The 13300-nt window shown below is 37.5% G+C and overlaps 1 protein-coding gene across 15 annotated transcripts in view; it reads right to left on the reverse strand.

Moving 5' to 3' along the window:
• Positions 1-13300, reverse strand: part of Gria4 (glutamate receptor, ionotropic, AMPA4 (alpha 4)) — a 378342-nt gene that overhangs the window by 80889 nt on the left and 284153 nt on the right. For all 15 annotated transcript variants that reach the window (XR_379085.2, XR_001778798.2, XR_001778797.2 and 12 more), the window contains exons 8-9: positions 4781-4948; positions 3593-3697 (exon numbers count right to left, since the gene is read on the reverse strand). Coding sequence is in view for 9 of the 15 variants with exons in the window: in XM_006509844.3 (XP_006509907.1) it covers positions 3593-3697; positions 4781-4948 (273 nt within the window). In the remaining 6 variants the exon portion in view is untranslated. The remainder of the gene's footprint in view (positions 1-3592; positions 3698-4780; positions 4949-13300) is intronic.

Consider the following 13300-nt stretch of genomic DNA (forward strand, 5'->3'; position numbering starts at 1 on the left):
TGCTTGTGAGGATGTGGAGAAAGAGGAACACTCCTCCATTGTTGGAGGGATTGCAAGCTCGTACAATCACTGTGGAATCAGTCTGATGGTTCCTCAGAAAACTGGACATAGTACTACCTGAGGACCAACTATACCACTCCTGGACATACACCGAAAAAAATCCTCCAAGATATAACAAGGACACATGCTCCAGTTTGTTTATAGCAGCCTTATTTATAATAACCAGATGCTGGAAAGAACTCAGATGTCCTTCAACAGAGGAATGGATACAGAAAATGTGGTACATAATGGCATACTTCTCACCTACTAAAAACAATGACTTTATGAAGTTTGTAGGCAAATGGGTGGGACTAGAAAATATCATTCTAAGTGAGGTAGCCCAATCACAAAAAACACACACTCACCGATGAGAGGATATTAGCCCAAAAGCTCAGAATACCCAAGATACAATTAACAGACCACATGAACCTCAAGAAGAAGGAAGACCAAAGTGTGGATGCTTTGGTCCTTCTTAGAAGGGGGAACAAAATACAGGAGGAAACATGGAGACAAAGTGAGAAGTGGATACTGAAGGAAAGGTCATCCGGACACTGCCCCACCTGGGTATCCATCCCATATACAATCACCAAACCCAGACACTATCATGGATTCTTCATGAAGAAGTGCTTGCTGACAGAAGCCTGATATAACTGTCTCCTGAGAGCCTCTGCCAGAGTCTGACAAATACAGAGGGAGATGCTCACAGCCAACCATTGGACTGAGCACAAGTTCCCCAATTCAGGAGTTAGAGAAAGGACTGAAGGAGCAGTTTGCAACCCCTTAGGAAGAACAACAACATCAACCAATCAGGCCCCCCAGAGCTCCCAGGGACTAAATCTCCAACCAAAGAGTACACTTGGAGGGACTTATGTCTCCTGCAGCATATGTAGCTGAGTATGGTCTTGTAGGGCATCACTGGGAGGAGAGGCCTTTGGTCCTTTGAAGGCTTGATGCCTCAGTATAGGGGAATGCCAGGGCAGGGAGGCAGTAGTGGGTGAGTGGGTCGGGGAAGACTTTGATAGAAGCATGGGGACAGGGCATGAGATAAAGGGGAAATCTGGTGGGGAAATTGAGAAAGGGTAGAACATTTGAAATGTAAATTAAAAAATCCAATAAATGAAAAAGAAAAAGAATCCTAGGCATCATTTACTATAAAATACTTATTTCTCTGTCTCTGTCTCTCTCTTTGACATAGATTCTCATAGAGATCTACGTGTCTGCTTCAAATGCTGGGATCAAATTTGTGCATCATGCCTTGCTTAACTTACCTTCTTAAGCAGTGGCTTACTAGTGTAAGGGAACACAGGGGTTAAAAAAAACAGGTAGCTTCTGATTCTTCAACGGTAAAATGTATAGTGAATTGAGATTTTGCCGGAATCATCTGTTTATATTGCATCACGTGACTTCACCGAAGTCTTGATTTTGAAATGCATAATAGGAATACGTGTACTGCAAGCTGTTATGCATGCTCCCTGAAAAACTTTGGCTCAAATTTAAGAATACTGTATGCTACTCATTGAAGTACTCTTCTTATACATACAAAGGTTTTTTTATCTTATGAAAATATAGTGGTTTAATCATGGATAGCAAATATTTTTCTACCATCATTCCACAGCTTGTAGACATCAATTTTGAATATCTTTCTATTGTGTTAGAATGATTTATTAATTTATTTATTTATTTAGATAGATAGATAGATAGATAGATAGATAGATAGATAGATAGATAGAATTTATAGTTGCATGTCCTTAGAGTGACTTCTAACTTGTTGCATCATTTAGGATGCTCTCTAATCCTGATGATGTTGCTTCCCAAGTGCTAGAGTTACAGGCATGATCTACCATTCCTAGATGATGCATGGCTTGATTTTCAAGGTTTTAGATTAATAGTCTCATTGATTTTCACAAAAATTGTTGAATGGATCTTAACCCATGATTAGGATAAGATTTCTAACAATTTCTGTAATGTTTTAAAACATATACATCCTATCCTTGAAATACACTTCTGCCATTTTTTATGGGTTAGTTATGTGATCCAGTGTTCTTAGCATTCACATATACAAAAATCAAAAACATTAGCCAATGTAAGAAAAAAGGTGTTATCACTTTCAGACTAGATCTATTTTTTTCACATAAAAATAGTCCAGCACTTCCATTTCATTAGTATAGATAAATGATGAAATTATAGCTATACTAAAATTATTCCAAGTTCTTTGTGAGATATAATCCGTAAATGTCTAATTTGTTTGTCTACTTTATATACCTGGATTCACACATAAATAAAGTACCCAAGGAGCTAAAGGGATCTGCAACCCTATAGGTGGAACAACATTATGAACTAACCAGTACCCCGGAGCTCTTGACTCTAGCTGCATATGTATCAAAAGATGGCCTAGTCGGCCATCACTGGAAAGAGAGGCCCATTGGACATGCAAACTTTATATGCCCCAGTACAGGGGAACGCCAGGGCCAAAAAGTGGGAATGGGTGGGTAGGGGAGTGGGGGGGGAGGGTATGGGGATTTTTGGGATAGCATTGGAAATGTAATTGAGGAAAATATGTAATAAAAGAGGAAAAGTTTAGGCAGTTCTGGTAGACTACATTGGGAATGCTAGAAAGGCATATAAGAATCCTCACATCTGATATCTCTAGAGCTTCTTTTCTGTGATGGTTAGCTTTAATTGTCAACCTGCTACAAATAGAATCACTGGGGAAGAGATTCTCAGTGAGGGATTATCTAGATCAGGATCGTCTTAATTGACATGAAAAGAACCAGTTCTTTGCAGGTGGCTCTATTTCATAGTGAGAGCCTCTGAACTATATAAGTGTGGGGCAGTTGAGCTGAGTACATATGCAAGCAAACAACATCCATATATTTGTCTTTTTTGATTGTGGTTATCATGAGACCTGCTTCGAGTTCATGCCTGTACTTGTGGTCAGTGATAAACTATACCCTGTAATACTAAGAAGAAGCAAATCCATTTTCCTTTAAGTGTCTTTTTGTCAGGGTGTTTGGTCATAGTAACAGAAACAATGGTAAGATATTTCTTAAATATAGAATCCTAAACTCAGGTGTTGCTCTTCTTCTCAGCCCAGTAATTAGTGTCTTCATTTTATCTTCCATTTGCTTTACTTTGCTCAATTTAATTTGCCTGATTAGTTGGAAACCAATAATCTGTTTAAAGTACATCCATTCTTTAGCAGGGTCTCTTTGTACTCTCTCTAATGATTCACAGATCCTACATGGACATACTGCATTGTGTTCTTTTCTGTGGAATGCATTTTGATTCCAAAATTTGTTTGCCAAGCTCCCCTTGCCACATTACTCCCACTGTGAATTATAGGGTAAAATGACAAATTAATTATTTCATTTTTGTCACATCATTTAAGCATTAAACATATGATACAACCATAGACTATCAAGAAAATACTAGGTGTGAGTGTCACTTAAAAATAGAATTTAGAGGATCATGCTTTTTTTCTCCTATAAGCCTTTAAGAGTGTCACATGAAAATAAGAAAATAATTTTTATTTTTCAATTCAGTTTCACCTCACCTTTCGAGGTCCTGTGCTTTTTAATTCAAACACATCCATTGTGTAATTAACTCTACGTCCATAGTGGTCAAATTGAACATTCCCAGTCAGTCCTTGAATTCGAACCTGTGAAGGAAAAAGAAAACATATATACTCATTAAGAGCTTCACTTAAGGGAATCTTTCTCTACTAGTCTGAGGACCATAAAAGGCTGTGCAATTAAAAGTTACACTCAGCTCTCTGGAATGTCATTGGATGCTTGAGTTACTGAGATGGAGCCTTGAGAAAGGATATGAAAGGACATTAAGAGTTACTTTTGCTCTATACCTAGAAGATGATTGTTTTGGTATTACAAAGTTTCATTTTAACTAACATAATTTTTTCCCAATATTAAAATATCCTTTATAGAATAAAAATTTTATTTGCTTAGGGTCAATCTTTAGTTTTTTTCGTAATATCTTCTTACATCAGATTATGTATGTAGGGTTTCTATGACAGATCATATTCTTCTCACTGACATTGAACTAACATATGAAAACCTAAAAATATATCATCTAAAATATCCAAGCACATTGGATTCCAAATTACCTTTTGAATCTTATTCATTTTACTTAACAGTTTGAATTCATCACATTTTAGAGAAATTAATAATTTTTGCAACATCAATTACGTAAAATATATTGTTTGAATGAGTATAAAAGAATAAAATTGATCATTTAACCCAAAGTTAAAGATGCATTAAACATTTCTCCTTCTTTGATAAATTAGGTTTATATTTCCTGTACTCCTTATGGATAATGAGGGTAATGACCCTTTCTGAGGTAAGTTATAAGCAGATAGTAGAACCATTGTTGAATCATTCAGTTGTTGTTCCAAAACTTTCCCACAACATGTTCATTCAAAATGGCAGATTTCTGCCTGGCTGAGTCCTTGAGTGGTTTTATGGAATACTGGACTCTTGATAACCAAGTGTGTCTACACTGAACAACTTTATTTCTTTAGACTTTTACAGATTTATTGTGTTATTTTGACTACACATGCATATACAGAATAACCACTGCAATTCTAACTAAAATGTTTCGACACTGTTAAATACTTGATATATTAGCATGGAAATTATTATAGACATTTAATATTCAGATAAATTAGTCTGTTTTTAACATACCATTCTTACAAAAGATCATGAGAAAAAACAAAATTATGAGTTACCTGCTTCAGTGTTCTCTCCATGTCAATTCCCTGGCCCCAGGGAGCAGCAGGGTTTGCCAGACAATCCCCGGCATTTCCTCTCCTTGAAATATCAATTTTCTGTCTTCTGAGACTTCGGAAAGTTTCAGCCATTACCAAGACACCATCGTAAGTGAGAGCAGAAGTGTACTGAGCAAAGTTAAAGCATGTACAAAGACAAATGTTAAAATCTATCACAAAGAGAAATCTTGGAGCTCTGTGGGCTTATGACAAAAACTCCATCTTTCTCAAGAGCTACCATGGTACCATGGATAATTGATGATGGCTTTGGAAGTGTCTTGTTTTGCTTTAATACAAATACTGTATGCTACATCATATTGATCTAATTTTAAAGGAGAAAACCCACCCTGAAAATAGAGACCCTAAAGCACAATTTTCCATCATCTAGAAGAGAGGCCTCAGGTTGGGACTTTATGTTATATTTCAGTATAAACCGGTAGAGGATGGATACTACAGTCTGTGCTGCTACATCCTGCATTGCAGTGGCTTAGCTCCAGGAGGGCCTTTTGTTCCCACTCTCCAAATGCCTAGCAGTGTTCTCAGAGATTTGCTTTGCATTCATTGACTTGAAATATCTCTGTTTATCCTCCAATAGAAACTGTGTGTTGTTATTGAGAAATGCAATGATAGGGATAACAACTATTTTACTCAACTTCAACAGGGTTTACACCTATCATCCAATGAGAGTGCTCAATTTGATGGACTAATCATTGCTTTAACTTTCCATCCCAGTATCAATGTAGATACAAAGTTTATACCATCTGTGTTTTGATGACCATCCATGTATCATTTTGAGAAAATAGTGAGCCACCTGGGCAAGATTATTAGTGGAAAGCAGGAGCAGGATGTAAGGGAAGACGAATAGAAAAATGTGACTTGGGGTAAATTTTGGTGATGTTTGATTAGAGACTTACTAAACACATGGGTGATAGGACATAGTATTCATCAGCTACTAGTCATAACAATAACTGCATTATCTGCTTCAGGAATTCTATATAATTAACACTTTCTACATCTGCATCAGGTGCATCTTTGTACCATGTGAATCAGGGGAGAAACTTCTTGGTTTTTTGCCTGCAAGTGAAGAAAATCCACTTGGAATTGTGAATGTAGAAACTAAACAGAGACAATATGATTACTACACTGAAAAGCTATCGTTTCAAGGAAGAGAAAAACTAAAATTACATGATTTCCAAGAAAGCACTGTTAAGTAGTAGAGAAACTGAACATGAATTTTGTATCAAAAGGATGTATAAGGACCATGTAAAGTAAGAGCATCTAGGATACAATATCACAGACATAAGCAAAGGCCTGTGCCCTCTTAGGATGGAGTAACTAACTGAAGGAAAAGAAGCAAAGTGCTACACTAAACATTCTCTCTTGCTTGGCATACAATGCCTCTGAGTAGAAAAAAACTCCAAAGTCATCTTTTTCCAAGGCAAGTCAATAAAAAGGAGAAATAAAGACATTTTCCCAAAGACCTAAAGGACAAATGATAAAATATACTACTGGTGTGCCAGGATCAAGAGATAAAAAAAGAAAAAAAATATTGGCCTTTTTCTCTTCCAAGCATGGAGAATGAAGCTGAGGGGAGATGGTAAAAAAGCAAACAAATTTACTTTCCTGTAGAAAAAGGAAGTGGTGTTGCACAGTGGGGTGCAGTGCAAAGCAAACAAAACCAGCTGGAGAAACAAAGGCCTGGAATTTAATAGGGTGGAAGAGCTGACAGAAGCTTGGCTTTTAAACTGGCTTTACATTCAAAAGCTCCAATTCTTTCTCATGTTCCTTATTATATAGTACGTGTAGGAAAGTGTATTTATGGACATCCAGAGTTCAGATGACATGTAGAAAAAAATATATAATAAACATTTCATTTGTGAGAACCTTTAAAACTACCTCTTAGCTAGGAGTTATTTTCTGTCCTACCCATCAATCAGAATGAAGAGGTGACTCCTGCCTCTTAACATTTGTCGGAATAGAAGAAAAACAGAGGCAGAATCAGTATGCAGTGGAGGAAATTGGACTTTGAAAAGAAAGAACTAAAATAAATTCAAGTTCTGTGACTCCTAGGTTTGTAGAATATAAAATATATGTTACGGAGCACAAGGCAGAAAAATAAAACAGTAATTGTTTACTGCATCTGTTGTGAGGTTGAATATTTATTATGACCTGACAAGCTGACTGCTGAACCCACTGGCTAGGAAATGTGAGAATGTGAAGATTGGTAGTGTGTGGTGCCTACAGGAGTTTTCAGGAGCCAAATACGAAGTATGATAAGTCCTGGTTGAGAATAGCACAATCATGGAGAGCATAAAGGAAGATCATGGGGAAAGAGGAACTTGAACGTTGAAAGAATGTTGGAATACATGGATAGTGCAGGTAACAGTGAAGGACCATGGAGGTGACATCTACACATGGTGACTAACATCTATACTTGGGGACACTGACTAAAGAGAACAGTTCTGTTTAGCTGGGGCATCAGAAACATAGCAAAGAATCATGAAATCAAAAGGACCTTTGTTCCCATATTTCAGTATTATTAGTAATTAGTATTCCTTTTACTGAAAGAAAGTGACAAGATCAGAGATCCTGTGCTGATTCTTGGGGTAAGCATTAACCAACTGAAATAAAATTCAGTTAATTATACCCAACCCTCACCATTTATGGACTCTGGTTTTGAATTTCTCTACACATTAACATTTATTTGCAATCTCCAAGTCAATAATTAATACTTTTGCCGGCACACGTAGGCATATTCAGAGAAGTGGAACACTCAATTCAGCAAATACGCAAAATTCCAGTTCTATTTAAATAAACACTACATTTTTTTTCTGTTCTCATGATGTAAACAAATAAACTTTTTGTGATCAGTAGGTGCTGTTTTACCCAAATTTGTGCTTTTTTTTTTTTTTTTTTTACAGGTTATTTGACAGCTTAAAATGGTCTGAAACAGCACCCATTGCTGCCTAATGGTCATAATGTAAGAAGACTCTGGTGCTTCTGAAAAATATATGTATTAAGTAAATTCCCTTTGAGAAGTGGCTATAGGTCAATGCTAAGGAAGAAAAAGAAGTTAACTAAAATAAATAAAAGAATGTATTGATTAATTGACAGAAGGTCACAACAAGAAGCTCTCAGAAAGAAATCTTACATTCTTTTTAAGAACAATGGCTTACTTGAGTAAACTTTTCAGATCATAATCACACAGGGTAAAAAAATGTGTATTAAATAGTAATATGTGATAGGAAGTGCTGAGCAGACAGGACACGAGCCTTCAGATTTTTATCAGTAACCTGAAACTGAACCTGTGCCATAGCACTCCACACACTAATCCCACACAGAGACAGCGGGTCTCCCAGGAGTACTGACACACCTAAGATCATAGGTGAAACTACCACTTCTTCTCCAATACTTGGCCCAAGTGGGACTCGTCCAGAGCCCACAGGACATAGGAACCCAGGAGCAGCCAGGGAATAAATACATCCAGTTTCCATCTGTGCCTGGAGCTGACCATGTGCCACAGCTCTCCACACCCTAATCCCACCCAGAGAAAGCTGGTATCCCAGTAGTGCTAACAGTAAGATCATAGGCTCACAGGAGGGACAAGACCAGCCAACAGCAAAGATAATCAGATGGAGAAAAGCAAGCTCAAGAACATGAACAACAGAAATCAAGGTTACTTGGCATCATCAGAACCCAGTTCTTCCACCACAGAAAGCCCTGGATACCCCAACACAACTAAAATACAAGACTCAAAGGGCCAGTAAATATCTTAAACAAAATTATAGAAGAAAACATTCCTAACCTAAAGAAATAGGTGCCATAAATATATAGCCTACAGAACTCCAAATAGATTGGACCAGAAAAAGAAAACCCTCTCATCATGTAATAATCAAAAAAGCAAATGTACAAAACAAAGAAAGAATATTAAAAGCAGTAAGGGAAAATGGTCAAGGAACATATAAAGGCAGACCTACCAGAATTACACCAGACTTCTCAACAGAGATTCTAAAAGCCAGAAGATCCTGGGCAGATGTCATATAGACCCTAAGAGAACACAAATGCCAGCCCAGGCTACTATACCCAACAAAACTCTCAATTACCATAAATGGAGAAACCAAGATATTCCACGACAAAACCAAATTTAAACAATATCATAACGTAACAATAGAAACTGAGGAAATTCAAAAAGTTATCTGATCCTATTACAGAAACCTATACTTAACAAAACTTGAAAATCTGTATGACATGGATATTTTTCTAAATAGATACCAGATACCAAGTTAAATCAGGATCAGACAAACCATCTAAACTGTCCCTAAACCCCTAATAAAATACATGTAATCATCAAAAGTCTCCCAACCAAAAAAAAAAAAAAAAAAAGCCCAGGACCAGATGGGTTTTGGTAGACCAGGATTCTATCAGATCTTCAAAGACCTAATATTCATTCTCTCCAAAATATTCCACAAAATAGAAAAGGAAGGAACATTACCAAATTTGTTCTGTGAAGCCAGTTATGCTGATACCTAAACCACACAAAGACCCAACAAAGAAAGAGAACTTCAATTTTGTGGAATAGTTTGTGCAGAACTGGGATTAGATCTTCTTTGAAGGTCTGGTAGAACTCTGCACTAAACCCATCTGGTCCTGGGCTTTTTTTGGCTGGGAGACTATTAATGACTGCTTCTATTTCTTTAGGGGATATGGAACTGTTTAGATCATTAACTTGATCCTGATTTAACTTTGGTACCTGGTATCTGTCTAGAAATTTGTCCATTTTGTCCAGGTTTTCCAGTTTTGTTGAGTATAGCCTTTTGTAGAAGGATCTGATGGTGTTTTGGATTTCTTCAGGATCTGTTGTTATGTCTCCCTTTTCATTTCTGATTTTGTTAATTAGGATGTTGTCCCTGTGCCCTCTAGTGAGTCTAGCTAAGGGTTTATCTATCTTGTTGATTTTCTCAAAGAACCAACTCCTCGTTTGGTTAATTCTTTGAATAGTTCTTCTTGTTTCCACTTGGTTGATTTCACCCCTGTGTTTGATTATTTCCTGTCGTCTACTCCTCTTGGGTGAATTTGCTTCTTTTTTTCTAGAGCTTTTAGATGTGTTGTCAAGCTGCTAGTATGTGCTCTCTTCCGTTTTTTCTTGGAGGCACTCAGAGCTATGAGTTTCCCTCTTAGAAATGCTTTCATTGTGTCCCATAGGTTTGGGTATGTTGTGGCTTCATTTTCATTAAACTCTAAAAAGTCTTTAATTTCTTTCTTTATTCCTTCCTTGACCAAGGTATCATTGAGAAGAGTGTTGTTCAGTTTCCACGTGAATGTTGGCTTTCCATTATTTATGTTGTTATTGAAGATCAGCCTTAGGCCATGGTGGTCTGATAAGGATCCCGCAATACCTCTCCTGGGCATATATCCAGAAGATGTCCCAACCGGTAAGAAGGATACATGCTCCACTATGTTCATAGCAGCCTTATTTATAATAGCCAGAAGCTGGAAAGAACCCAGATGTCCCTCAACAGAGGCATGGATACAGAAAATGTGGTATATTTACACAATGGAGTACTACTCAGCTATTAAAAAGAATGAATTTACGAAATTCCTAGGCAAATGGATGGACCTGGAGGGCATCCTCCTGAGTGAGGTAACCCAATCACAAAAGAACTCAAATGAAATGTACTCACTGATAAGTGGATATTAGCCCAGAAACTTAGTATAGCGAGATATAAGGTACGAGATGCAAAACACATGAAACTGAAGAAGAACGAAGACCAAAGTGTGGACAGTTTGCTCCTTCTTAGAATTGGAAACAATCACCCATGGAAGGAGTTACAGAGACAAAGTTTGGAGTTGAGACAAAAGGATGGACCATCTAGAGACTGCCATATCCAGGGATCCATCCCATAATTAGCCTCCAAATGATGACACCATGGCATACACTAGCAAGCCTTTGTTGCAAGGACCATGATATAGCTGTCCCTTGTGAGACTAGGCCAGGGCCTAGCAAACACAGAAGTGGATGCTCACAGTCAACTATTGGATGGATCACAGGGCCCCCAATGGAGGAGCTAGAGAAAGTATCCAAGGAGCTAAAGAGATCTGCAACCCTATCGGTGGAACAACATTATGAACTAACCAGTACCCCAGAACTCTTGACTCTAGCTGCATATGTATCAAAAGATGGCCTAGTCGGCCATCAATGGAAAGAGAGGCCCATTGGTCAGGCAAACTTTATATGCCCCAGTACAGGGGAACGCCAGGGCCAAAAAATGGGAATGGTTAGGTAGGGGAGTGGGGGGGGGGTGTGGGGGACTTTTGGGATAGCATTGGAAATGTAATTGAGGAAAATACGTAATTAAAAAAAAAAGAGAACTTCAGCCCAATTTCCCATGTGAAGGCAAAAACACTCAGTAAAATTCTCACAAACCAAATCCAAGAATACATCAAAGTGATCATTCACCAAGATAAAGGGATCGTTCAATATATGGAAATCCATCAACAAAATCCACAATATAAACAAACTCAAAGTAAAATCCCACATGATCATCTCATTAGATGCGGAAAAAGCTTTTGACATAGTTCAACACATAGTTTCATGGTAAAATTCATGGAAAGATCAAGAACTGAAGGCCCATACCTAAACATAGTAAAAGCAATATACGGCAAACCTGTAGCCAACATCAAACTAAATGGAGAATAAGTTGAAGCAATCCCACTAAAATCAGGGACTAGACAAGGCTGTGCACTCTTTCCCTGTCTATTCAATATAGTATATGAAGCTCTAGCCAGAACAATTAGACAACAAAAGGAAGTCAAAGGGATACAAATTGGAAAGGAAGAAGTCAAAATATCACTATTTGCACATGAGAAGATATATACTTAAGTGACCCCAAAAATTCCACCAGAGAACTCCTAAACACAATAAACAACTCCAGCAAAGTGGCTGGATATAAAATTAATTCAAATCGGTAACCTTCCTGTACTCAAAGGATAAACAGGCTGAGAAAGAAATTAGGAAAATGACACCCTTAACAATAGTCTCAAATATTATAAAATATCTTGGTGTGACTCTAACCAATCAAGTGAAAGATCTGTATAACAAGAACTTAAAGTCCCTGAAGAAAGAAATCGAAGAAGACCTCAGAAAATGGAAAGATCTCCCACGCTCATGGATTGACAAAATTAATATAGTAAAAATGGCCATCTTGCCTAAAGCAATCTACAGATTTAGTTCAATCTCCATCAAAATTCCAAAATCAATTCTTCATAGAGTTAGAAAGAGCAATTTCCAAATTCATCTGGAATAACAAAAAACCTAGGATAGCGAAAACTATTCTCAACAATAAAAGGACTTCTAGGGGAATCACTATCCCTGACCTCAAGCTGTACTACAGAGCAATTATGATAAAAACTGGCTATCAATGGGAGGAGAGGTCCATGGTATTGCGAAGATCATATGCCCCAGTTCAGGAGAATGCCAGGGCCAGGAAGCAGGAGTGGGTATGTTGGGGAGCAGGGCAGGGGGAGGGTATAGGGGGCTTTGGGGATAGCATTTGAAATATAAATGAAGAAAATATCTAATAAAAAAAAAGAAAAAAAACTGCATGGTATTGGTACAGTGACAGGAAGGTAGATCAATGGAATAGAATTGAAGACCCAGAAATGAACCCACACACCTATGGTCACTTGATCTTTGGCAAAGGATCTAAAATCATCCAGTGGAAGAAAGACATCATAATCACCAAACGGTTCTGCTCCAACTGGTGGTTGGCATGTAGAAGAATGCAAATTGATCCCTTCTTATCTCCTTTTACAAAGCTCAAGTCCAAGTGGATCAAGGACCTCCACATAAAACCAGATACACTGAAACTAACAGAAAAGAAAGTGGGGAAGAGCCTCAGGGACATGGGCACAGGGGAAAATTTCCTGAACAGAATACCAATAGCTTATGCTCTAAGATCAAGAATTGACAAATGGGACCTCAAAAAATTGCAAAGCTTTGGTAAGGCAAAGGACACTGTTAATAGGACAAAATGACAACCAAAAGATTGGGAATAGATTTTCACCAATCCTATATTTGATAGAGGGCTAATATAGAATATATACAAGGTACTCAAGAAGTTAGGCTCCAGAGAACCAAATAACCCTATTAAAAATGGGGTACAGAGCTAATCAAGCATTCTCAACTGAGGAATACCAAATGGTGTCTGAATGTCTGTGTGTATGTATGGCATATGTTTGAATGTATATGGTCCTTTACATCTGTAGTTAAGCTCACCTGTGAGTTGTAGGATATTTGATCACACTGTGAACTCTGAGTCTGCCTTATTTATAGGAAAAATCTGTTTCTAGTTGTGACATGACTCAGTTCTAACACACATTCAAGAGCATTCTGCTAAATAGGACTAAATAAACTAATTAACTAAATAAAGTAATAAAGAAAGAAAATAGATAAATAAAGTAAATAAAAAAGGACTAAATAAA

Source organism: Mus musculus, chromosome 9 (genome assembly GCF_000001635.26).
Source record: "Mus musculus strain C57BL/6J chromosome 9, GRCm38.p6 C57BL/6J".
NCBI classification, from domain to species: Eukaryota; Metazoa; Chordata; class Mammalia; order Rodentia; family Muridae; genus Mus; species Mus musculus.